General features: G+C 42.7%; 2 protein-coding genes and 1 long non-coding RNA gene across 8 annotated transcripts in view; 1 reads left to right on the forward strand and 2 right to left on the reverse strand.

The window, feature by feature from the left end:
- MAPK13 (mitogen-activated protein kinase 13) overlaps nucleotides 1-1,220 on the reverse strand; it is a 16,870-nt gene extending 15,650 nt beyond the window's left edge. Inside the window, exon 1 of the mRNA XM_021536016.4 lies at nucleotides 966-1,220. Within this exon, the coding sequence (XP_021391691.1) occupies nucleotides 966-1,084 (119 nt within the window). The 5' untranslated portion in view covers nucleotides 1,085-1,220. The remainder of the gene's footprint in view (nucleotides 1-965) is intronic.
- Nucleotides 1-3,039, forward strand: part of LOC110473467 (uncharacterized) — a 20,229-nt gene extending 17,190 nt beyond the window's left edge. For all 5 annotated transcript variants that reach the window (XR_014950142.1, XR_014950143.1, XR_014950140.1 and 2 more), the window contains 2 exons: nucleotides 24-75; nucleotides 1,216-3,039. This is a non-coding gene — a long non-coding RNA (uncharacterized LOC110473467). The remainder of the gene's footprint in view (nucleotides 1-23; nucleotides 76-1,215) is intronic.
- MAPK14 (mitogen-activated protein kinase 14) lies at nucleotides 2,686-26,579 on the reverse strand. 2 transcript variants are annotated; one of them, XM_021536018.4, is made up of 12 exons: nucleotides 26,321-26,579; nucleotides 19,547-19,676; nucleotides 17,417-17,475; nucleotides 16,940-17,051; nucleotides 16,397-16,426; nucleotides 15,931-15,978; nucleotides 15,382-15,496; nucleotides 14,363-14,434; nucleotides 6,851-6,930; nucleotides 6,246-6,324; nucleotides 5,802-5,975; nucleotides 2,686-5,050 (listed from the first exon to the last, which is right to left on the reverse strand). In XM_021536018.4, the coding sequence occupies exons 1-12, from the start codon at nucleotides 26,434-26,436 to the stop codon at nucleotides 4,983-4,985; spliced, it is 1,083 nt and encodes a 360-aa protein (XP_021391693.1). In that variant the 5' UTR covers nucleotides 26,437-26,579; the 3' UTR covers nucleotides 2,686-4,982. The 2 variants fall into 2 exon arrangements, with proteins under 2 accessions (XP_021391693.1, XP_021391694.1); XM_021536019.3 differs by lacking the exon at nucleotides 6,851-6,930 and adding an exon at nucleotides 8,923-9,002.
- Between the last annotated feature and the right edge of the window lie 136 nt (nucleotides 26,580-26,715).

A 26,715-nucleotide genomic window follows, 5' to 3' on the forward strand; every position in this document is an offset into this window, starting at 1 on the left:
TCTAATCCTGCCTGATTTTGCAGGACCTACTTAAGAATCTAAGAAGCATAAGTGCATCTGGGCAGCCTAAGATGAGTAAGTGCCTCTCTTTGGAATTGGAAGCTAGAAAAAAAAGGACAAAACCTGGACACCAGGGTTTCAGGATTAGTGCCAGTAGCAGGCCAGACTTTGCCCAACACCTATGAAGAGGGACACACCTTTTTTTTTTTTTTTTTAACTTATTTTTAGCTCAGCATGTTATGAAATAAGGGCTCTGTTCAGATACTATCAATGGACTGTTTCATATTTAACCTTTCAGGCTGCCCATCTCTGGTTCGTCAGTGCAAACCCAGCAATGTCTGCCTTGTGCTTGCTCTTGCTTCAGGCACCTTTGCCTGGCTGAATAATTAACAGCAGCTCCTGCTGCTCTCTTGTAGGCTGGGGTTTATCATCAGTCTTGAAGGAAGTCCCGGTCTGTTACTGATCCTGGTTTACAATCATTTCTATCCACTTTATGACTTCAAACTGGAAACTGTATCAGGGTAGGGGTTGTATTGTCCAGCTGCTTCAGCCGCCTGGGACTGAGCAGCGAGGACACCCTGATCCATCTCCCCCCTCTGGAATCGCCAACAAATCTCTTCCAGACACCCAGGTATTCCCCCGCCTCCAGCCTGTGCTAGCAGACAGGAACCTTAACGCAAGCTCGAGTCCAAAGCAGCTCAAAATCTGCCTGCCCGCAGTGCCGAGGTGACTCTCGGCTGCCCTGGCACCGCTGCCCTGCCCGCTCTCTGCCCACCCGGGCTGACCATTCGCTTCGGGCGAGCGAGTCTCCAGCCGTGCGCTGGAGCAGGAGACAACCTGCTCCCATCACACATGCAAATGTCCTTCCTTAATGGAGGGGTGCTGCCAAGCACCTCCTCGTTTTCCCCCCGGCACGGAACTTCCAACACCCCCAGCCGGGGCGGTGCGAGCAGGACCCCACTCACCACACGGAGCCGTAGGCGCCGGAGCCCAGCGGGTGCAGGGATGTGTATCTCCTGGGCAGCTCCCAGAGCGTGTTGTTCACCTCCTGTCTGTAAAAGCCTCTTCTCCTTGCGATGTTCATCGCACGACGGGTGTGGGACAGCCACCCCCCCAGAGTAGTGGAGTACGCGAGGGCTTCTAGGGTGAGAGCGGGACAGGGAGGCTTCCTGCGCTGGTAAAAAAGGCTCTAGCGAGTTTCCTTCTCTGTTTCAGCTGTTGCGAGCGTGAAGGGACATGTCTTTGGGCCCTCCTCCCTCCGCCTCCACATTGGCAGAGGTGAGGCATCAGGTTTCCTGACACGCCTCGGTGTTGTACAGGTGCCTCTGGGCTCTGCTGCAGAGGGGGAGCAGCCAGCCCCGCTCGGGCACGCCTCTGGCAGCCCCTGTCATCCACAGCTCCCGTTCTGCTGCTCCATCAGCCGAGAAATATCCTCACGGGGCTCGGACAGAGGCTTATGAAATCCCTCCTCCAAACAAGGGGATGAGTAAGGACTCGTCGAGCCGGGGAATCCGAGGGAGAAGCCACAGACAGCATCGCGTCAGACACGCAGGAGCATCCTCTCAAAGCCGATGGACAGCTCCAGGCTCGTGACAAAGGACACCACGGGGGCACATCGATGGCGATTTTCTCCCGAGCCCGGCTGCCCAGCAGCGTGGGGAGGTGCTGAAAGTAGGCTGAGGTTCTCCAAGTGACTGCTGCAAGGGTTGCTGATGGGAACATCCCCGTGGTTTGTGCCCCAGGCTTTGCTGCAGTTTCATCTCCCGCAGCAGCTCTCAGCTCTTCCTGGCTCTTCTGGGACAAAACGAAGCCCACGTTCACCACCGTGTCTGTGACCAATCAGCCCAGCACCCCAGCCCACCAGGACCATTTCTGGTAAGCAGAGAGCATCTCAACATTTCTGTCCAGCATGAGGAGGCTCAGGTCGGGCTCCCACACAGGAGGTGCATCCTCCCCACTCCCCAGAGGAAATGACTAAGCCGAGCCTTACCAAGCCAGCCTAGCTGCTTGCACAGTGTTCTACACCAGAAGCCCTCCACCCTGCCCTGAGCCTCTGCTCCTTCCAATACAGGTCACCTGCAAAAAAGTGTCCCTACAGGAAAAGTACAATTAGGGGTGTGGGGAAAATTCACTGTGCCAGCTTTATGTGCAACCACTGCACTGGCCGTTATGGTTTTCAAACAGCCCCAGAGCCTGCTGTTCATGAACACAAACAGGGACAAGGCACCATGGCAGTATCTGTGTAATCAGCCCCAGCTGCAGCAGCAGCACAGCCTGGAAATAATCCAGGGCTTGGCTGGGTCTATAAATACACCTGTGAGCAAGAGGTGTCACAGCAAAAACTCCTGGTCCTTAAGCAAACATGTAACTCCTGGGTTATTTGATGAACACCTTGCTCAGCTGTTGGTGCACATGCAGGCAATCAGCACCCAATTAGGGAGTCCTGAATAGCTGGGGCATGTCTGGGCTGTGCTGAGTTAACTCCGTGACCAAATCAAACAGGAAACTTTAGAATTGTGCAAAAACGGACAAGAAGCCCCATGGCAGCAGAGTCAGCCACCAGCCACCTTGTCCCCTCCCAGCCACCACACCCAGGATCCCCCACAGCACAGCAGAGAAATTCACACCATACTAAAACTCAACAATTCAGTGCAAGAGGTTTCCAAGTACCAGCAGTGCAGTAAATCTGAAAAATAGATTTTATTTTTAACCAGTGGTATTGTGACATCTTATCTGGCATAACCAATTACAGCAAAATTCATGGATAGAAACAAAATAGCAGATCTCTGCTTTTGGGTGCAGCATCATGCCCAGGCAGGCTGAGCACAGCACAGCACTGGCAGCAGGGAGTTTGTGCCCCAGGGGCTCCCTCAGAGGACAGACTCCAATGAACCATTCCCACTCACACACACAGACACACCCACACACACAACACCAATAGTTTTTAAAAATCTTTAGCAATATTTCTGCATGAAATCACACTGTAGCATCTACACAGAAAATGGCTGATAAAAATAAACTTGCTGTAGGTTTACAATAGTATATCTACATGTTTATTTGAATACCCAGACTGCTGGCCCAGCAGAAAAGGGACATTTTTTTGTCTTGATTTTGTTGGGCTGTGGAGAGTTTTATCCTAGAGCACAACAGAGCTGCTCTCTTCATCTCAGCCCAGACCTTTATTGAACTTTTGGCCTGAAGAGATCCCTGGGAAGTAGCCTAGGAAGAATCAATGGCTTTGTCATCCACGTCCCATCCCTTTGTGCTGCCTCTTCAAACATGGGGCAAAAACACTACAAAAACACTCTCTGCCCCACAGGTAACAAGAATACAAAATACTGCAAAAGCCTTTCTCCTCACATACACGGGTACATTGCCCACACAGGATGCCTGCAACAAATTAAAGTCTAAAAATGTTTCCTCCAGAAGCCCTAAAATTGGGCTTCTGAGTTCCCCAGCTACAGATGGAGCACACAAACATGCTGAGAAACCTCCCTCCTGCCACTCTCTAACTCTGGGCACTTCACTCATGCAGAGTCCTAGAAAATACAAAATATTTGAACCACGTTTGTATTCAAACATACTCCCTTCTCATGTTTCCTTGGGCAGAGATCAACCTGCTAAGAAATAGCCAAGAAGCTCTTATGTGAGAGGATAAAAAAAACTTCTAGTAAATGTTAGTTTTATGTATATAAATATTTGTATTTATAGATATAGACAGTGAAAGGGTGATTGTGTGTTTATGCATGCTTATTTCTTTGCTTTGGGTTCCAATATTTCTAAAAAAAAATCTCTCCAGGAAATAACTTAAGTTCACAAGATACTATAGTCATTTCTTTAAAGAACATTTTTTACACTTGATCTCACAAGAAGCCTTTCCACCCAAGCTCTCCTCCTCTGCAGAGAGAAGGTCAGAACAAAGAAAAAGGTGCATGTTTCTCTGTTGTTGGACACAACATCCTTCCCTCGTTGAAGCCTCCAGGATGGCAGGTATTTCACAAGGAGCTGCAGCACAGGAGGAAGGGTGCTGTGATTTTATGGCACTGTCTGAGGAACTGCCCCCAGTGCCATCCCCAAAAAGTAAGGACAAAAATCAAGCAGCTCTACATGCACATACAGCTACAACATGCAAAAACACACCACCTTGTAGGGAACAGAATACACAAACATGTGGCTAGCAAGGATCTTCCCCAACCTCTGGCTCCTGGAAGATAATGCTGAGAAGCCTCAGAACAAGAGGAGGAGGAAAGTGAAAAACACAGGAATACCCAATCCAGGGGTTGAAGTTGTTGCCTCAAAGTTTCTTCCCAATTACATTGAGTTCATGCCTTGCTATCTGGGAGCCTTCACTCAAGAACAGTGGGTCAGATTTCCACCCCAGACTTCCTTTCCTCTCTCTCCCCATTTATTTAAGGCACAAACATATTTACAGTTTCAAACATCTTTTCATGTTCCAAGAATCAGGCGCTGGAAGGCCTCTACACTCTTCTGTACCAGGAAGATCTGGATGTAAATCAGACACCTGGCATTGAACAAGAACATCCCTCAACCCCACCTTCAGTCCTGAAGAAAACAGAGGACTCTCTAAACCTGTAAACCAACTTTCATTCTTTTTGAGGTTACTCAGTTGTAGGAGAATTGATAAATGGCAATGATTGCAACCAAACCTTTAACTGTCACCTTCCTCACCTCACCCCAGCAGTGCAGACTGGTGGTGCACTGTTACTCTGGAAGAACTAAGTGCAGTCAGAACAGGTCTCCAGAGGCTTGCCCCAGGCTGTACACAGAATACAAGAGCATGCAGCATGTTTACATAGACTCAGCTTCCTTCCCTCCCCCCTCCCTCCCCAGTTCAACACACACAAAACCCCTCCACTAAGGAGAATATTGTTGTGATGAGGCACTTGAACGATAATTGGAGAGTCCCTATGAAAAGGCCTTCCCTTCACAGTGAAGTGGGACGAACAGAAGAGAGCAGTTTCTCAGGACTCCATCTCCTCTTGGTCAAGCGGGGGTGGCACAAAGCTGATTACTTCATCATAAGTCAGGCCTGGGGGGAGAAGTGGGACAGAAACTTAGCAGCAGGACTAGGACAGCACTACCAGACACACCTTCATGCAAGAAAGCCTGCAACCATCTCAAGTGATCTAACAGCATTTAAAACAAAAGTATTGTTTAATTAAGACAAGAAAAGGATGGTTACACCACTCTCAGAGACCAACACACACAATAAAAGATACTTCCAGAGCATTGAGGAGATACGTTTGTGTGCTCCTAGTAGTAGTTAGTTACCAGGGATTATGCTAAAGGTAGATTCACTTGGTGTAATGACAGAATCAACAGGATGCCCACATTTTTATAACTTTCTGCTGTGCCTCTAACCATGGCTTAGCTGAATCTCAGCTCATGGGATAGAGAGAAGACTGAGGGGAGACTCATCCAAGTCTGAGAGGGGCAGCTCCAATCTCTGCTCTCTATGAGCAGTGACAGCACCCAAGGGAGCAGCTGGAGCCCTGTCAGGAGAGTTGGGCTGGGTGTCAGGGAAAGCTTCCTACAGAGGGTGCTGGGCACTGCCCAGGTTCCCCAGGGAATGGGCACAGCCCTGAGGCTGCCAGAGCTCCAGGAGCATTTGGACAATGCTCTCAGGGATGCACAGGGTGAGATTCTGGGGTTGTACAGGACCCCTGTGTAGGGCCAGGAGTTGCACTCCATAATCCCTGTGGGTCCCTTCCAACTCAGGATATCCCATGATTTTACAACCACAAGAGAAGCTTACTGTCTCTCCCCTCCCCCAGACTCACTTTTCCATTCTTCAATCTCAAGTTCTCTGCTTTCAAAGGACTGGTCATAGGGGTCTGCCACGGGTTCATCGTCGGGGTCGTGGTACTGGGCGAAGTAGGCGTGGGCCAGCGCCTCGGCGGCCGTGATGCGTTTGTCCGTGTCCAGGACCAGCATCTTCTCCAGCAAGTCCACGGCTGCAAGAGCACCAGACAGAAAGGATTTCTCACATGAGCTGTGTGACTACTCTGAAATGTAAAGCTTCTAAAAGCCCAACATAGATGAGCAGTCTGTAGTTTCTCAGGACCCGCCATCATCCAGCATTTCCTTCCTCTTACACCCTTGGTCCACATGTAAACATAACCCTGCTCTGCACTACTCCTGCAACCAGAACAAAGCTTTGGGAATCTCCATGTCTCAGGACATGCTACCTTCAGTTTCAGGAAAATTTAATAAACAGGTCTTACCCAGCGGATTGGCACCAATAAACACGTTTTCAAAGTTCATTTTCGGCATGTAAGACAAAGACTGGATGTAGTTTCTTGCCTGTGGAAATAAATGCTCTGTTGAAGTATCAGACAATATCCAGCCAGCAAGACCAAGTACTTTTCAACCATCCTGAAGCACTGGTTATTATGGTCTGTCTCCTTGCTTACTCTGACACCTACTAAGCACATCAACATTACTCTGCCCCAACTAAGGCACTCAAGACAGTAGAGGAAGAGCTGATATTACTTGTGGTAAAGCAAGACTGGAAAGCAGAGATGTGCAGGAAGAGCTGACTCCCTGGTGTCCCAGCAAGGCTGGGTGCAGCCTGCTGTCCCTTGCTGAGCTGCACAACACAGAACACCATGCAAAACCAGTTCACAGCCAGGCTCTCCCGAGTCCTACGCATCTGTGGCAGAGCACGCACTGTCCAAATCTCACATCTTCATTTAGTACAAAGATCTTGCAGAAGAGCAGGTAGTTAATTGCCCACCCCATGCCACATGCAAGCTTTAATTCACAGAAGTGGTGAACACTCTGAGTGAAGCCCTGCCCTGCACGTCCCCTTCCTCTGCTCAGATCTCACCTCGTGGCTGGGCATCCTGTTAATGAGATATGCAGGGGGCGTTCCCGTCAGACGCATGATCTGCTGAAGCTGGTTAATATCTTAAGTGCCTCGTCAAGGGCTTTGTTAAAAACAGTGCAAAAACCATTTCAAACAGAAAACAGTCGCATACAAAAGCATCTCTTCTGCAAACCACAAGGCAAAAGCCACACAGGCAGGGTCCACTAATTTTTTCAGCTACCTGAAATGTTCAGCAATTACAAGAGTGAACACTTAAAGCAATGGAGAATCACTGCTCAGTTGGTAACTGCCAGTACAGAAAGTATTTCTGTCCAGTGCAGTTAGCATCACACTCCAACAAGGTTGTGTTCACATTTCCCAGCAGTTTTAAGCCATCAGAGTAGACATTTCCTGTGGCTGAAGCTACTCCACAAAATTTTCCCTGAGCTGTGCAGCTATACACAGCTTCAGGAAAATGAACAAAATTAAAACAGAAACAAAAACTCGACCCTCTGCACTGGTTACCAGCTTTTTTTTCCCCTTTTGCTTCATAAAAAGTGCTTAAGTTTCTTGTGGTGCAAAGTGAAACTGGCTCACAACTAACATCTTTGAACAGCTCTGAGTGCCCTTTGATGTGGGCTGGGTGACAGGAAGCATTGAATGCAAAATTAGCAAAACATTAGCATTGTATAAAACAGAGTTAGCAGGTATCAGTGAACAGAGAAAGTCAGAGTCAGTAAAGTAATGCAGCAGAAAACCAGAATTTGTTATAGTGACACGCAAAACCATCAAACACTTAAGAGTTTTGCTTCCCCCATACAATGGGTAAAGAGTAGAAACAGCATTTTACTGCCCTTTTTTTCATACAGACTTGCTTCAGACCCAGATAAGAGCAATTATTATTTTTATTGTGCAATAATGTTTAAAAAAAGACCCACTTCAACTTACACATGCAAATTAATCTTCTGCTTAATTTAGTCAACCTTCCATCTTATGTCTCTTGCTAATCCCCTGTACTTATAACATCAGAGAAGCCTTAAGGTCAGTTCACAGGGCAACCAAATCAATCTGGGTTATTCAGCTCTAATCTCTCCAAAGGTGGGACATCCCAGGGCTTTTTACTTTGGTGGCATATTGAGCAAGTTGACCAATTTATCCCAATTTGCACTGCACATCCCTTCAGCAGGGATGTTTTCATTTGTTTTATTCAAGGCTAATCTCACATTTGTATTTACAATTACCCTTACAAGAACATTAAGCTGCAGCACAACATAATCTTCTCACCACTTTCCACAGCTCTGATCCTCTGCTGCACCTCAGGAACAGCAGTGACCTCAGTGCTCGCTGTGCATTCACCTGTTAGTCCCTGGCTCCGATTTATTCACTCCTCCTTCAGGAACAGGTAGAATTAAAGGCTGTTTCACACTGTCTTTGCACAAGTTCCCAGTTCAAGATTCCTGCAGCACAGCAAGTGGCTGAAAATGGAGGTCACCCTCCCAAAATGACTGCAGGAAGCCTTTGTGCTGCTCCCTCGGTAAAAGGGCTCCATACAGCAACACCCCACACAGCACAAGTGAAGAGCAGACTCTGCTGTGTGCCCTGGAACAGCTGCTACAGAAAGGAACCTAAATGGCATTTTCTGCTACAAAAACAAAGATATGGCAGCAGTGCTTCAGAAATTAATCACACTACAGAAGGGACTGTGTGTGTTTAGAGGATAACACACCTGCTCCTATTTAGAAAGATCCCTGGGTGTGCAATCTGGAGAAATAATAACTGAGACAAGCCTCAAGCTCTTAGCTGTGAAAAATACTTCCCCAGTAACACCTGATGATACAATAAATCACAAAGCATAAACCCACAAACTGAGAGAAAAGTCACGAAGCAGTAAAATGAGAATATGGAAGAATAAAATCATAATAAAGATACACAAAGCATAAGAACTTAAAGCCATCCAAGAGCAAAGAATTACAAAGGAAGAAAAAAACCAAAAAATAAATCCCAACACATTCTACAGATAAGACTACAGGAGAACAACACACAAACTTGGGACTTCTGAAAGGGCAGATATTACAATCAAAGTGTAAACTCACAGACTCTGAGGAGATTTTCTTCAAAAGCTCAGGCCCTGGGGTTCCAACGAGTCTCAAAATGAGCTTCAACTGATCAATATCTAATGATGGACCATAAAGGAAAATGCTGGGAGAAATCAAAATGAAAAGCGCAACACATCACCCTATTAATGTTGAAAATTAATTCTTGCCAAGGCCTTGACTGAAAAGCTGTTTTAGGCAAACCATATTCATTCCTGTTGTTACAACTGAATATAACTGAGCTCTCTCTGTATCAGACAGATTGAACATCTTGTCTACAGATATCCCACATGCATGGAATTGGGCACTGCATCCTGAACTATTTTGGAACAGAAATCTTTAGCCCCACTGGCAAAGATGGGCTCCCTTGACGCTCCCTTCACCCCCTCAGGCCCCACACCAAGCTGCAGTTCACAGGATTAGGTTGCATTAGTGACAGCTGAAGTAAAGCAGAAGGCTGGAAAGGGTAGGCACTTGTATTAAGAAGAAAGTCAAGGCTTTTTGTGAACTTTTTGTGAGCTCATTCAGCCACTTCTAAAGCTCGGGAGGTAAGGAAATGATTGGACCCTGCAGCATCACTTCACCATGGGCACACCCTGGCCAGGGCAGCTGAGCTGCTGCAGCTGGCACAGGCTCCTGCCCTGGCACCTCCTGGGGACCACCAGGGCAGGGGGATCAAAGCACCTGAACATCCCTTCTGCCCTCCAGACCTGCTGGAGCAGCAGGGAGAAACAGAGCAGGGGCTCAGGTTTTACACATCTCTGTGGAAAGCTCTCAGGATGGAACACTGCAGATGGAAAGAATGTTCTACCAGGAGCAGAGCTCCCAGCAGGCCACGTGCCAGCCTGAGCTGTCCCCTTTAACAAGGCCTGGGTGACAAAACACACGACTGAGGGGGGGAAATCCATCAAAGACACTTTTATGGCTAAATCTCAAGACACTAAGAAGACACAGAGCATCCTTTTTAAAACCATCAATGCATAATCTCCCTTCTTCGCTGAATTATCCTCCACAGGGAATTCAGACTCTCCATAATGTTTATATTTGCTTTTAAAATTATACCAAAGTAGTTACACAAATTTTTTAGACAATCTTGTTTTCTGGGATCAATGCCTCCCTGATGGCTGAAGATACAGCTGCAGTTCCTACTTAGAGTATCTTTTGAGTACAACAAGAACTTCAAAAAACCTTAGAAAACAAAAAAACCCTGTATGAAGGAAATTACCAATGCTTTGCTAAAGCCACCATCTTTTGAGGTAAACTTTGGTCTAAAGTTTTATCTATCAAATTAATTAAGAGCTCTGCAATTAGCACTTTGTCAGAACAGCTGAATTATTTTTTCACTTGTAAAGTTACTTGTCAAACTTCTAGCTACTCAAGATCTAAAAGTAAACCCAGTATCTAGCTGGATTTAGCATAGCTGAATTGCAAACTCTGAAGAGTCAATGCTTAAAATTAGATCAAAGTATCCACTCCTTTAAGAGAATTAGCAAAGGGCACTCTACTAACCACAACTAGCCCATTTCAATTAGATTTTCTTCAGAGCTATTTAAAACAGTCTTTACTTCTTTCACTTATTCTTGTGCAAGCAGCAGTTGAAGTGCAAATTTTAGAGTGTTAATATGCCACAGTTCAGTTTAAATATTTAAGTTATTTAAAGGCATTTAAAAGCCTGTGCACTGGTGTGCCAACAATATTGCTGCCCTGTTTGCTAGTGGAAGATACTTCTCAGATAAATAAGAAAAAACACAGACTCTGGAACTGGCAGTGCCAAAACCCAACCCTGCTTCTGGTTTTAAGCCTGCCATCTATAACCTGCTGAACTGTAGCAATCTTTAACTACAGGGCCCATCACCTCCCAGAGAAATGAGCCACAAGCAATTAAAGACAGGAAAGAGATTCAGTAAATACAAAGCAGAAGAAAAACACCACCACATGTGCATGGAGAAGGAAAGCACAGCATGCAAACCCCAAGTGCCATCTTCAAGGTACTCCCAAGGACTGATGAGGGATTCTAAAATTCAGTAAATAACCTGCTATCACCACCAACAGCAAATCTCACAAGATTGTAACAGCTTATTCAGGCAAAGCAAAATTCCAAGTTGTTTTAGCTGCCATCACAAGCAAGAATAAGGTGTATCAGAAGAATATGTAATTTCAGATTGGTTAGTTATCATGAAGTTTCATAATACTGAATAAAGATAGTTAAAAAAAAGAAAAAACTCTCCAGAGTTTAAGGAAACACAAATCATGCAAAAATGCTAAACTAGTACAAGAAAAATCAAGATTTTCTTATTTTTACTTTATATGACTTTGTGCAAGCCAAGCATTCAAGCAAAGTCAACTTTCCTACTTATTTATATGAATATTCACATTCAGAGCTGTAAAAGTTTAATATATATGTTTAACAGAAACTGATCTTGGCATCAGACAGATACAACAATATCAACAAGAAAGCCTCAGGTAAGTCTCCCATGCACAGAATATGTTGAGTTGGAATGCCTGAAGGATTCTGATGTTTCATCAGCTCACTTTTTGCTTTCTGACTTCTTTCCCACAATCTTATCCCCTTCTCCACCTACTGGCAGAGATTTTACCAATATTAGAGATCCATCTTTCCTCCAAATGCTTCTACCCTTAGATTACAATAGGAATAATTCAATTACCTTACATTCAGTTGTAAATATTAGAAGTACTTCAGCAATCCTGCAGAGCTAAGCCCAAATTAACCACAGGGTTTTTTCCTAAGAGTATCACAATTCTTTCTTTAAGTCAATGACAGCTGTATTTAGAATCTCTACAGATTCAGAAGTTTAAACTCAACATTCATTTATCAGAGGCACAACCATCACAGACAGCACTGAAGATCATAATTTCAGAGTCCAACTTTATTACTTACCTGATTAAATGAATTTACAGCTTACCTGCACTGAACAGGTGCATCCCCAGCTGTACAAAGAAATATGTGATGGACTGTAAATAACATCACAGCATTTCTGCCAAATCCTTGCTAAAAGGGACCAACACTTCAAACAAGAGAACCATCTGAACAGGGGGATGATCATCCTGAGAAGCCATTACATATCCTGTCACTCTAATTTTGGAAATTTAAGGCTACACGGTTGAGAAAATTTACATCTTGAGACCAAAAAGAAGATCTGTTTCAAATGTTCAGTTGTCAAACAGGAGCAGTTTCCAGCAACACAGAGTCACATTGCCTCCAACTGCACAGGGAATTTTCTAGAACTGCAGTAGATTTGGATATATCTCATCCTTGGCAACTGGACACAAGGCAAACATACCTTGAATTATTCATGTTAATATTAACTCCAAAGTCAGTAAGTCAGCAATTGTACAGTGACACTACAGGAGGAACAAGGGCAGATCTGTGGGTACAATGAAATTATTAAGAGCCCAGAACTACCCAACAGGATCTAAACCTGGAAAACCCCTAAAACTCTCTCCTAAAATAATGTACACATAAAGATTTCAAAAAACCTTTAAGACAGAAAGAAGCTGGAACTGACTGTTATCTTAATTCTCCTTGCTGTCTTTAGCTGTCAGCAAATCTGGAGTGAAAGCCATCCAATCCTTGGGTAAGGGTTCCATGCACTAACAAGATTCAGAACCATCCCCACTCCCCTTTTAGTTTTAATCTCATGATCAAAAAGCACAAACAAAAGGATTGAAAGAATTACAGTACTACAAAGTTTTGTCTAAGATAGGAAAGGATTTGGTCTGTTTTTCTTAAATCTAAGCAACTCAGAACAGAAAGAGCATTTAATTAAAAAGCATTACTGCCATTTGCAAATGAAATTGAGCATTTGAAGTAAATCATTACAAGCATCTGCTGGGAGACATAAATTAATGAAGTACCTTATTATGATAAAGCAAATAAATTAGATCCTAGAAGTAAACTTCATTTTGCATTGCAGATATCAGTGGCTTTAATTTACAGCTAAGAACAGAGTTCGCGAAAAAACTTCTCAGACTTGGAAGGTCACCATTTTGTTCAATTCATAAAAACCACAAAATAAATCAAAACCATGCAGCATTTCTTACACATTGAAAATCCTATTACAAATATTTTACTTGCAAGAGTCAAGTTCTTTAAAATCTGAAGTGTCACTGTTGCTAGGGTTAAATAATGGTAACGGCTTAAAGGCTTTTGCTTTGTTTGAACGAACAATTCTTGGTATCTCAGTTTTTCTTAAAAGAAACAAAAAAAAATCTGTTCAAATCAACCTACACATGCTGAATCAACAGATAAAAATATACCAGCTTTTATTTAATTCAATTTCTGTCTCTGACAACAGCAAAATACAGCAGAGATGACTACACAGCACAGTACAACAAATTCAACAAATTTAGAGAGAAATGATGAGATGGAGTCAAGCAGAAAGAGAGGAGAGGATAAAGTTAAAGCACACTGAAAAGAGAGGTGACACTGTGAAAGCTGGAATGAAATCTTCTCCTCAGGAGAGAGTTTTGGAACCCAGATGCTTCTTGAAGGTAAATAAACAGAAGGCAGCAATTCCAACACCAGCTTTCTTTTCATCAAGTGTTACCATACTTGAATTAACTGACACAAATACTAACAAATTAACAGAAGTTATTAAAATGAACAAACTGTGGTTGAACTAATAAACTTTGGTACATGGTGGGCAGTGTAATTTTCTCTGGCAAATGAAAGCCAAATTTCTAGGCAATGAAAAATCTTGCCAGTAGCAAATTACACCCCAACCTTCTGTGGCTGAGCAAAAATTTTAAGTGCAACAATTTCCCAATTTCCATCAAGTCTCACTTCCAATTTCCTGGGGAAAATATGACCAAATTTCACAAAGTTCTCTCAAATTTGCCAAAGTGTCCTACCCAGTCCACTCTGATGAGGCAAAAAAAAATATTTTGGAAAGATCTTATTCAAGGTTGAATTTTCACATCAATATAAGCACACTGTGGAAGAAGATTCACAGTCAAGCATGGAAATGGAACCTAAACATTTCAGAGGAATTTTAATGAGAACCTTGGCACTAAAGAATCTGCAAACCCACTGCTTTCACAGCCAGGATACCTCCAGGAGAAAAGAAGAGAGGCCAGAAGGGAATCACATTTGCAAGAAACCTGAAGCATGAGAGGATTCTTGGCAGACATCCATGCAAGTATTAGCTAGAAACTCAACTAATAAATTTAAATAAACTTAAAGGAAAGTAACAGAAACAAAGAGTATATAAATCTAATGAGGACAACAGAAAATAAAGAGGAACAGATGTGCAGCAAAATCAAGAACTCACCTCTTTGTACTGTGATTAAAAGAAGCTATTAATTTAAAAACAAACACACAAAAGTCCATAACTAAACCCAGAACTTATTTTCTTGTCAATTATGTGAAAATTAAGATCTAATTTCAATTTGAAAAAAAGAAATTACTTCTAAAGGATACGGTCTGTGCCAGGGAACAATGTTCTTCCAGTCAACAGCTCAGCCATAATGCATCCCACTGACCAAATATCAACTGAACAAAATAAAACAGAAAACAAAACATGATGCATAAAAATACAGCCTGAGCAGAACCATCCCATCCAACCTGGGCAAACAGCTCTGTCCTGAAACAGTCTCATGGCACTGATGCAACCTGAAATACATTGCAAGCTAACTGATACTGTTCTGTGTCATCTAAAAATTGTACAGATAACAGATTTCAAGATCAGGTAACTCTCCCTTCCAGACTATAACATGACCTGAACACCAAAGAGCTGGGGAGGAATCTAAACCAGCAAAGAGGAAGAAATCTGTCCAAGAGGACTCTGAGGAATGGCTTTGCCTTACATAAATGCTACCCAAACAACCACCAACTATTTCACTGATGATACAAGACAAGCCTATACACATGCAAGAGGGGGAAAAAACCCCATAAGATACTGATATATGAAATTGGGGTGGCACATCATTTTCTTTGGTGCTCTCCTGTACAAGAACTATTCTCAGACTGTGATTTTCTTCTCTGCACCTGATCTGCAAGTATTCCTGGTGAGAAGTTACTGGAAACTGTGAGGAAGATAAATCTGTGAAGAAGGGGCTAACAGGAGAGGAAAGGATGGGAGATTTGTCCACTTTTCATCATTTCTTCACACTATAGTTCCAGACATTCTCCTCAACCAGACGCATTCCAGTCACTTATTTTAAAAACCACTCTGCTAGGAAAAGCAAGGGCTAAGTGCTGACAATATTTTGCTGATTGCAGTTTCAAAGGTTCATAATCCTGGTGAATGCTATCACAATGATTCTTAACTTCCAACTGACAGAGAGCGGTTCAGACACCAACTCCAAAGCATAATTATCAAGAGTGCCAACTTATGCAATCAAATGGAGGAGCACGTGCAAGGACAACCCCTTTTTTCCCCCTCCTCACAATTCAGAAACTTGACAAAACACAACTCTTGTGCTGGCTAAAGGCATTACCTGTCTGGTTGTAGTGCATCCAGTTCAGCATGATCTCGGGAGCTCTGTACCACCGGGTGGCCACGTACCCGGTCATCTCATCATCCGTGTGCCGGGCCAGCCCGAAATCCAGGATCTGCAAACACAGAACAACAACCACTGCAGGCAGCAGTGCAAACCACCCAGCACAAACAGTCACTGAACTGGGCACTCGAGAGGGGAGAGCTGCAAAAACAGATTATGAAACCAAATTTCACAACCCGTGAGAAGACACTAGGCTAGAACAGCATAGGACTCAACATAATCAGAATTATGTCTGGGTATCTTGTCTCCAAAACAAGTAAACACAAACTAAAGCTGTTAACGCTGCACTTTCATGATGATTCACTAAAAACACGGGGCCAGATACAAAAACCACATCCTTACAACGCTACAGCTGGGAAGCATATTATTACTTTTCTATGGAAGTATTTTCAAAAGGAATTGTTTTGACACTTAAGATGCAAGGGATATTCGCATTACATTCACTCAAATCTCAGTCAAACAAATCAGATTCTATAACTACATTACCTTCAGCTCACAGTCTTCATTAACAGCTAGGTTACTGGGTTTTAAATCCTAAAAAATTAAACATCAGCATTAACAGTGGAGTATGTGTTGTTCCACAAGCCTGAAGTAGATAAAATTGTAAATGGAGATAAAAATAGAAATTCTAACTGAGTGCAAATACTAACTTTGGATAAATTATTTTATCAGAGTCAGAAATCTCTTCTGTGGTTCTCAGAAGTGTCACATATAACCAAAAATGGATAAAGGCAACACCAGTGCTGCATATTTGTATTTAAGAGATCTAATTAACAAAGGAAAATTATGGATCTTGACAACCACTCCCCCTGTTCAATCTTTTTACTACTTAACCAAAACAAAATCTCAGAAAATTTTCTCTGGTTTCTCTTGGTACTACATTGTAAAATTCATGCTTCATTTTTTGAAGATATGTTTCACTACAGGAAACAATCTTAGAATGAATACTCACCCTGTGTATTATGTCAGCTGAATGGATGTACTGTAAAATAAGATGACAAAATTTAAGTAACAGTCCAAGCAGCCACCTCCTCATCTCTTCCCTGCAAAATAGTGCCCTACCCCAGCCCACACAATTCAGATGCTCCAGTCTGCCTGCAGAAGGAACCAGCTGTGTGTCTGTGGGTTCCACCAGGTGGGTGTTCCAGTTTGCCTCTCCTTAGGAACACCCAGGAGTGCTGCCACACGAGTGGAACAACACAAGTAAACAAAACTGAGGAAATGAAAAATCCATTGCCAGATCAGAGAGCATCACAGTTCATCATTTTCTAGACTCTGCCCATAGGAGCACACAAAAATGATAGGTAACCTTACTGATGCAGAGCTCCAGAGAGGCAGAAGTGAAAGAAGAATAATAAAGTGTTATTCTACAATACTTTAGGGAAGTTACAGAAGCTGTATGCACACATCTGAATCCCTGAGGATGTAACATGCACCAGGAACTCCCACCCCCTATGGGAAGCTGTCCCCATTCAGGGAAGACAGGGACACTCACCTTCAGGCCTCGAAGGATCTGGTAAATGAGAAACTGCACGTGGTCATCAGTGAGCTTCTGGCATTTCACAATGTTGTTCAGGTCTGCTCCCATGAGATGTGTCACCAAGTACCTGTGAACAAAAGCAAACACGTGGGCTATGAAGCAATCTCTTGAATAGGATTAGGATAATTCCCTATAAATCTCCAGTCGCAGAGCTGACTGTCCCAAAGCACGTTGTTCAATGAAACATAGATTGTGACACTTTAAATAACAGCAAATTGAGTGATTCCAACAGCATTGGGCAGTAAACCACAGTAAGTGAACAATTCTGACAAGTCCAACAGCTTAGGATATACTATAACTTTGTGCTGGAATTCAGGATTCTTTGTGAGTGATAGCAGATGAATTAAAGAGACAAATATTTCTGTCATAACCTGGGAGGTGTAAGGAGATACGAAAAACCATTTTGTTGCAATCTTCAGAGAAGTTACCTACACATCATTGAATTCTTCTAGTGATTTGGCAGGGGTGAACACGTCCAATAAGCCAATCACCTAAAAAGAAAACAGTGAAAAGCTGTGAAATATATTTATAGCATACTACAGTTACTGAGATCCTTTGTGGCACTGAAGTATTTATTCCAGTAGATGTTTCATTTCCATCTGTTCAGTGTTGTGCTTTATGCAAGCTAACAAGGCCTCCTGGAACTTGAAAACCTGAGGCAGGCACATGTGAGAGCTCTGCAGCTCCATTTACTTGCTCAAATCATCATGAACTAGATATGTAAGATATTAAAAAACACCTTATGTCCAAGCCCCTCAAAGCACCATACCTTCCACATTTGCTGGTGTGTTCTGTACCCCATAAAACCAATTTTTTTTTTTTTTAATAAAATTGTAGTCTAAATAGTCATGACAGTAGCACTAATATGCCTGCCTGAACCAGCTCTGATCATCTCTGCAGGATTTTTAAATCACAACCTATATAAATTTCCCACAGATAAATGAAGGGATGATGAACTGATAATATATATATATCTGTAAAAACGACTTAACTTCCTTTTATTAAAGATAGGCTCTTTGCAATGCCAATCAAAAATATTAATGAGTCTCAGACAGTTGTAGTCATAAAGTAAATTTCAATGCTTAACCTTATTAGCTTTATAAAGCTTTATTATTTGAAGAATGTCTCAGGCATGAGAAAAGGTCCAAAAAGAAACTCCTGAGTACTACTGGGATTTTTACAAGGCTATGTTATGACAGGACAAGGGGCAATGGCCTTCCACTGAAAAAGGGCAGATGTACATCAGATATTAGGAAGAAATTCTCCCCTGTGAGGGTGGGGAGGCCCTGGAATGGATTCCTAGAGAAGCTGTGGCTGTCCCATCCCTGGAAGTGTCCAATGCCAGGCTGGATGGGACTGGGAACAACCTGGTCCAGTGGAAGATATCCCTGCCATGGCAGGGGGTAGAACTCAATGATCTTAAGGACCCTTTGCTATTTGTATGGATATTAAGCAGGACCAGAAGTTACCATTGCTGAGACAATGGTATCACACAGGAAGAATTACTGACAGTAGCACAAAGTGCAACACAAGTTCCAGGGATGTGAGCCACGCTAAAAACATCAAGATGATTTATGGGCTACCCAATGCTGACTGCAGTGGTCAGAAACCACCACACAACCATTCCTGCCACAGCAGAAGTTCTGAACAGATCAACCAAGGAGAGCCTTACAATCAGACTATGCTTGCTTGGCTTTTTGTGCCAGGTAACTGTCCTGGCTTTGCTCAGCTCATGTCCAAAGAGTATTCCCCTTCTGCCAAGCCAGAGTTTGCTGGGACAAAAGAAATCAAGAGCCTTCCTTTCTTCTTGATGTCCTGACAACTCTAACCAAGAGCTGGTTATGAGAATTTTTGCTCCACTCCACACAGAATTTGTTCCAAACACTATGCAGTATAAATATTTTGGCATGTTATTGTCACGCACAGAGCAAAGTGCTCAGGCAATTGTTCTCCATACCAAGTGGAAGGTTTATAAAAAATAATTCAATGTTACATTTGCCACATTCATGTTTGTTTCCTTGTTGATGATTTAAGTAGATGGCTCATACAAACAGCCATCTAATTTCCACCCCTTCATCACCACCCCTTTTTTCCTCCCTATTTTACCCACAGGAATTTAATGAATGTCTGCTTCATAACTTTCTGACACAGGCAAGCCAAAAGAAAAAATTGTTAAAAACCCTCCAGAAGACACTAAAAAGAAACTTTGGAATTTTTCTTTATTTAAATAAATGCTTAACACTACAAAAACTGCAGTTTACTACAAGTAACCAAGAGAATGTGACACCACCTGTGTCCCAAATCCTTATGATCCTTGGTAAGTAGTCATTTTGAGATTATTCTAGAAAATACTATTTTTTTTCCATACAAAATTTGTCATTGTGGGGTTTTTTGGGGTTGGTTTTGTTACTCTGCATGATATTCTACAGCTCTAATACACTGGACTACTGCAAGCTTTGCATTCAGCATGAGGGAAAAACCATATGCACCAAGAAAAAAGCAATCCTGATGGATGCTCAGTCCAGCTTGAGGAAAGCATCTGACAGCCTCTGCTGCACTCACATTTTCGTGCTTCATGTGCTTGAGCAGCCGCAGCTCCCGGTAGGTTCTCTTGGCGTGGATGATGGACTGGAAGGGCCGGGAGAGCTTCTTCACTGCCACTCTCAAACCAGTTTTTGTGTCAAAGGCAGAACTGCAACACAGAGCAACCACATTAGCAAATTAACCCTTTATGAATGCCTTCAAATTCACACTTGTTCTAGACACTGAGTTACAGGCAACGCCATTCCTCCAATTCAAATTATTTCTAGGTATCCTGGTCTATAACCTGCATGCCACCCAAAATCTTCACAATTTTACACAATTATTGGTTTCTGCAGAAAATGTTTAAAAGATGCGTCTTGTCCACACAGTAAAGGGAATTCTTGTAGAAAGAGAAATGTTTATGACTTTGCTGTCTGAAGTGCTCTTAAACATAATTAAGCACTAAAACTCTGGAGAGAAGAGTACTTGTAAAAACTATCACTATTCCTAAACATACTTTCAAACACCACACTTGGTCACAAAATGCTATGCTCAATATACTATTTTTGTGGTTTAAATTCACACAAAAATCCAGGACTTGTGCCTAATAAAATCAGTTATGATTGTTGTTAATCATAACTGAAGCTGAAATTAAATTTCTTTGGTAAATCCTGTCCAATCACCAAGTTCTTGTAAAAAAGTGCATGTGAATGAATGATACGTAGCTGTACATTACCAAAACTTGTCTCTTTAGTGGAAACCTTGTACATACGAATAGTATTTTTTCTTAAGAGCCCATGAGGACTTATTTAATCCTACTCAGTAACAATATATATATATAGTACAGTAAAATTGTATTTTAAGTAATTTCTTATGCAACTTATAAAGGTCTGTCCAAAAGGAAGGAGGCGGAGAAAGAGAGAATATGAAATCAACACTTCACTCAAGGTAACCAATATGGGGAAAGTCTGGCATGGAAAGAGTCATATAAGGACAATACTGGTTGATTTTCCTGTCCTATTTATGGTTCAGGTAAACTCCTGATTCCATTTAAAAGTAAGTATGCACTAGTTCTTGATAAACATCAAGCAAAAAGGAATGCTACATATTCATAAAGTGTGAAATATAAAGCTTAACTAACAAAGCTCAAAACCAATCACAAGAGCAGTCCTAGAATAAACCCACAATTGCATATGCAAACCACAACGCCCACCCCACCAAAGGAGCTATTTGAAATAAAGGCAGCTGTCATTTACTTTTAAAGCAACCACCAGGAATTAACCTGCAGAAAGACTGCTTAGCTCAAATTTGCCCAGTTTCCAAGGAATTTGGTAAGTGAAGTTCATGAGAAATAGAAAAGACAACAGCAGCACCCTCCTATGAGCAGTGACCCTTCCCCCAGCCCTGGCAGGGAATGGAAAAACCCTCTGTGCACAGTGGAAGAAGAACATCTCCCTTTCTATAAAGGGCATGCACAGAGTGGAAAGACCTCTCTGGAAAACACACAGGAGTACACCAGGTCACAGCAGCAGCAACCTGCCAGAACTGAATTACTCCAGCTACATCACACTGGCTCAAAAAACACCCATTAGCAACTACTTCCACATGCAAGTTATCCTTTACACAAGGATAACTTTTTTACAAGGATAACTTGTGTGCCAGGCACACAAGAGGAGCCATCAAGCATTCACTTTTTAATGTTGATTTCAAATTCTCAAGTTTTCACACATCGCTAGGGAAAAAAAAAAAAATCAATATTTAAGCAGCAATGCTTCGTGAAATTTAGAATTCAATTTTTTTCAGCCTTGGGTAAGAACCACCATCTTGCAACACACAAATATTCCTAGTTTGGCCGGAAAATACATGCCAGTGTTTTACTGATACATAAGGTGTTTTCTAGGACTTAGAGCAAAAATAAGAGTAGTCATCATCACTCAGCATGTGCTGTTGTAAATTAGTCATGGATCTTCACCAATTTCCAAACATTTCAGGTACAAAATGCAGCAAATACCAGTAACTCATCTTGAAAAGAAGGGGATCCCCTGCATCTCAAACCTCCACAGATCCAGAGTCAAATTTCTCCTTTGGTTTCCAAGATTTTGAGCTTTTAGAGCCACCAGACATAAGTTATTTCAGGATTCAGATGAAATTAAATTTCACGTTTGGTTTTAAATTACATTTTTGGGGTCATATCAAGTCACTGTGCTGTTTTAGTAGCTGTACAATCTCCAAGGGAAATGCAGTCAGCAGTACTGGTTAAACAGCACAATGCACAAGCTCAGGAAAGAAAATTGTGGATAACTGCACATTCACAATCTAGACTTAAAGTCAGAACACAAAAAGTCTGGTCATATTTGAGGCCTAAAGACTATTTCCCCACAGATAAATCACGCTGAGTAATTTTCTGCCAATACAGATAACTGGCTAAAGGTTCCTGCAGAGCTACAGAACAGCTGTCAGCTGGAGAATTTTAAAGAACACTAAGCTGCCTTTCATCACAGACTTTAAAACAGCTGCATTACACCGATCACATTTCAGCTAAAGAAGCCCAATTAGGAAAAAATTGCATGATCCACAGTTTTAAAGCCCTTTTAAAACAAGATCAGCACAAATTTAGAATTTATCACACTTTTTTTTTAACCTCTTACATAGTACTGTGCTGTGGCAAACAAACTGCATCCACCTCACTCTAAGTGAGCTAAAATTACAATTCTGATCTAACCTGAATTGAATCCAGAACACAGGTGGTAGAAGAAAACAATTACTTTAGAGACCCAAGTAACAAGGTTACTTATGAGCACAACTTATTTAAATATTAAATAATCAGAATGTCAATTTTTGTGCAAAGACTAGTTTGCTAAATATAGCGGCTCATTGCTAGTGCCTCTGCAAATACCCAAGCTAGTTGAATCTCCTTAGTGCTACCTGGGAAGTTAATTTATGCACTCCTAATCAGACAGGAAAACACAGCACCTGGCAGTCTATTATTCACTGCAGTCCCTTCTGTACCTGCACTTTAGTCATCACCCTCCCAACACACTCTAACAATTGCAAACATTCTCCTGTGCTAGATTAGCTCCTGCTTCTAAGAAAGCTGCAATAAAAATCTCCCTATATAGGACAGATGTGCTCTCACTAATTTCCCTTCTTAAAATACCAAGTTCTCCTACAGTCCAAGCTCCTTGCCAGCCCTTTCAGAGCTCTGCTCACAGCTTTTCTGTGCCTGCCCTTCTCCTACTCAACTCTCCCCTCCCCACACATCTTCTGCCAATCCTTCCTGTGTGGCTGCTTCATCCCACTCAGTTTTACAGCTCTGTTCCTATCACTCCTCACAGATCTACCACACCTTGCTGGAGGAGCAGGCACCTGTCCCTCCAAGCACCCACAGGATTTGGAGGCACTTGCACGCTTTGATAAGGGATTAGGAAAAAAATCCACAGAGGAACTGTTTCCACAAATGTGGCATTTAGGGTTATTTCATTTCCTCTAGACCCTAATGTTTTAAAATTTCTTAAATCTATAGTGTTTCTCCAGAATTCTCTGTATCCAAGAAATTCAGACTCCGTGTTAGTACAACTGTGGGTTGAAATGGGAAGAAATCACAGGTTTTGGAGGGCTGTATCACCTGACAGTGTATTAAAAAAAAAAAAAAAAAAGATAAAAAAAGATCTTATGCAAGATTTTGAGGCATTTGCCTTTAATTAAGGCAATACAAATAGCTTGCAAAGCAAGTAAACCAAACCCCTTATATTACAAAGGCATCAATACAACAAAGAACAGCTGCAAAAATATAACAATTAAGTAAACTAAGAGTATACCAAATGTGCATCACAGCCTTTTAGAAATTGATGGGAAATTTGTGAAAACACCATTTTGCTTAGCTCAGAGCTGGCTGAACTGTGAGACTTCCCTCCAGCACACGCAAGAAATGAAGCAATCCTCCCCAAGTGAAGTGTGAGTCACCAATCAATCCCATCTCTGTTCAGCAACTTCCCACTGCAAGATGTTGTATTGTCTAGGCCCCTCTCCCTACGTGAAATATTACAAAATGGATATATCAGGAACTCTTTTTTTCAATGCAGGCCTGGTTACAAAAGCCATGCAAAAGACTGTGTTGAATAAATACACAAAATGTTGCAAGAATGAATGAAACAGCATTTCCTACAACAGGTGCCATGGCAATTGTTACGTGACTTAGGAAGAATCAATCTGAGGATATGCGTATATTTTTCTCTAAGTTTTGGAAACAAATCCCTATTTGTATCTCTAACACTTGTAGTTCTTAAAAAATAGATCCTGAAAAATACTTGAGCTGGCCATTTGAACCTCATTCTTGCAACACTGCACACCACCCCTCAGAAAACACTGCAATATTTGCTCTCACTTCAGGCAGTCCTGCAGAAAATGCCTCTCCCTCCATCCACTGACTCCCCAGTTGTCAGGTTTGTGTATTAGGGAGTTCCAAGCCATATTCAAAGCAGCTTACAACAGCTCCATAGTCCAAGTGACTCATCTGGCAGCTTAATGCTTCCTTTTTTATTCATTTTCCCCTCCACTTTCTGGAGATGCCTCATTTTCAAATGCCTCATTTTGACAACTTAAACAACAGAGCATTTGATTACATTTGAATATAATAATAGTGAACATACATGAAAATATATTTCCCATTTTAAGGATTGTTAAAACACCACTATGTACTATCCCAACAGGGATACACCAAACGCCAAATGAAATTAGGTGGCTTTTTACTGGAGAGGAAAAAAATCTCTAAAGGGACAGAGCAGAACAAGTCCTCGCAGGAATACCATAAGTAATATGCATCACCACTTGTAGCTTAATAAGCATCCATAAATATGCAAAAGTTTTTGTCGTTTTCTTGAATTTTTCAATTTTGACATACTTTCCATATCACTATATCTTTTCTGAAAACTCTTTTTAGAAGAACATACAGGAAGCCATTAACATGGACTGTAAAAAAAGTCTGCCACATGTCTGAAATTGCTTCCAATACAAAACTGTTTCACTTGGTCTGAACAAAGTTGCACAATCTTTCAAAGTTTTGACACAGCAGAACAGGAAATTCATGATGCAAATTCTTTAGTTACTGGTTGAAAACAAACTTTGCAACTATTACTTATACAGTGGAGTTTACAGGGAGGGAGAAAAGAAAATAGGAGTGGGGTATATGATGTAGAATCAACCTTAAAATACAAAGGACAAGGCACCAAGCAAATTTATTTCCCATTACATTTCAGAAGTTGCATAACTCTGTGACACCGACAGGGGTATTTATCAGCTGTGTCAACAAGGTTCTTCTTTCACCAAAAGAAACCTGTCTATTCCTTTCCAATCAAAATTATTCTATAATTATATTAAAAAAAAAAAAAAAAAAAAAAAAAAACAAGAAACAAACCAAAAACACACCTCAGCAAATATACTGGTTATTCTCACTACAAAATTGACCAGCCTGGTTTACTTTTATGAAATGCAAGCCTCTGCACACTTCAATCACAGCATTTTAAAAAATGCAAGTTATTTAAGCTCAACTCTACCAACAATTTTATAACAGGTTAAGAACAGCTGAGCATTTCATTAAAACTGTAGCATGTCCAAAGGAGCTTATTTTCTGTACTAAGAGAATGCAGCATGTGTCCCTCCTTATAATAAAACTGATACCCATAATGTAAATTTGCATACATTAATAAACACATATGCATGCCTGCTCCAACAAAACAGCAAAGCAGCTTTGTAATTATGCACCCATATTTCAAAATTCTGCTCACACTTTGACAGAAGCAAAGAACACAGAATAAAACCCAAAGACTCAGGTGGAAGATGTTTCTTAATCAAAGGAGGCAGTAATCTGTGCACATTTAACTAAATGACTGCTAAAGTCTAGAGTCAAACCGATTCAAATACTACCTTGTCTTTAAGGTTAAGCCAAGCATGCAGCTCTATTTATGTTTAATGATCCACCGCAGTCCAGCAGAGAAGCTACAAATTAAGGACGCATTGTATCTCACACATGCAGCCTGGTTTGTTCCTATTAGGTAAGCATTAAAAACTAAACTCTTCAAGCTCCCTGTATTCCTGCAGGTCTCATAGCAGGACTTTACTCTCCCAGGGAGCACATGCTGCAGTAATTCTATAGCAATAAAACGAGTCCTCCTGTGTTCATCTATTATTGCCAATAAAATATCGGTGCTTGTAAATCCACTATTAACAAGTCAGGAATACAAAAACAGCCCTCCCAACATTCTATTTCTTGCCTATCAACAAATTCCGGATGAAAATACAACTGACTCAAATACAATTTATTCTTCAGGTCCAGAAAGAAAACTGGGACAAGAGCTGCAAGCCCTTAGCTCTGCAAAGCCACTTATGGCGGGGGGGGCTTTCCAGGCTGCATCCCTCTGCACTGCCCACCTACAAACTGCAAGAAATCACACTGAAATATGTCCGTAAGTCACTGAAATATATCCATATGAGCTCATTCGGGGCGGGACGGGGGGGAGCCGGCAAGGACACATTATTATCTTCCCCTGCAAAAATGTTTCGGAGCCACCTGCCATGTGGTGCAATCCCCGACGCATTCCAAAGACGAGACTGCGGCTTCCCGGCAGCACCGCGCGTAAACCCGGGAGGAGAAGTGTCTCTTGCAGGAGGCCGGGGGGACAGGAACCCCCGGGGCACGGAGCAGCCCCGCTCGCCGCGGTGCCCGCCCCGCACGGACCCGGCAGGGCGGAGGGACGCGGCGGGGCAGCGACCTAACGCGACCTCCCCCGCACTGCCCCGTCCCCTCCCTGCGCTCACCACACCGAGCCGTAGGCCCCGGAGCCGACCGGGGAGAGGTTCTGGTAGCGCTCGGGCACCTCCCACACCGTCTTGTTCAGCTCCTGCCGGTAGAACTTGGGCCGCTCCTGAGACATCTCGGTTGCGGAGCCCGCCCCGCCCGGCCCGGCGGGAGGGGGAGGCTCTGCCTGCGGCTGCAGCAGCACCGCCGCCGCCACTACCTCCTCCTGCTCCTGCAGCGGCACCAGCGACTTCTTCCTTCCTTCCTTCCTCCTTTCGCTCCCTCCCCTCGGCGCTCCGGGCGGGGGCGGCCCCGCAGCAGCGACGCCCCCGCTGCCGCCGCCGGCCGCTCCCGCCCCGCCCCGCTGCCGCAGCCGCGGGGGGCGAGGCCGAGCGAGGCCGAGCGCGGCCGTGTC

Source organism: Lonchura striata, chromosome 26 (assembly GCF_050655825.1).
Source record: "Lonchura striata isolate lonStrDom1 chromosome 26, ASM5065582v1, whole genome shotgun sequence".
In the NCBI taxonomy this organism is placed as follows: domain Eukaryota; kingdom Metazoa; phylum Chordata; class Aves; order Passeriformes; family Estrildidae; genus Lonchura; species Lonchura striata.

Excerpts from the sequence above, each read along its gene's own strand:
- MAPK14 (XM_021536018.4), bottom strand. The coding sequence starts at position 26,436 with ATGTCTCAGGAGCGGCCCAAGTTCTACCGGCAGGAGCTGAACAAGACG. Across the intron at positions 15,497-15,930 it reads ATGAAGACTGTGAGCTGAAG|ATCCTGGATTTCGGGCTGGC; the intron begins GTAATGTAGTTA and ends CTGTGTTTGCAG. Across the intron at positions 5,051-5,801 it reads TGAGATTGAAGAATGGAAAA|GCCTGACTTATGATGAAGTA; the intron begins GTGAGTCTGGGG and ends TTCTCCCCCCAG.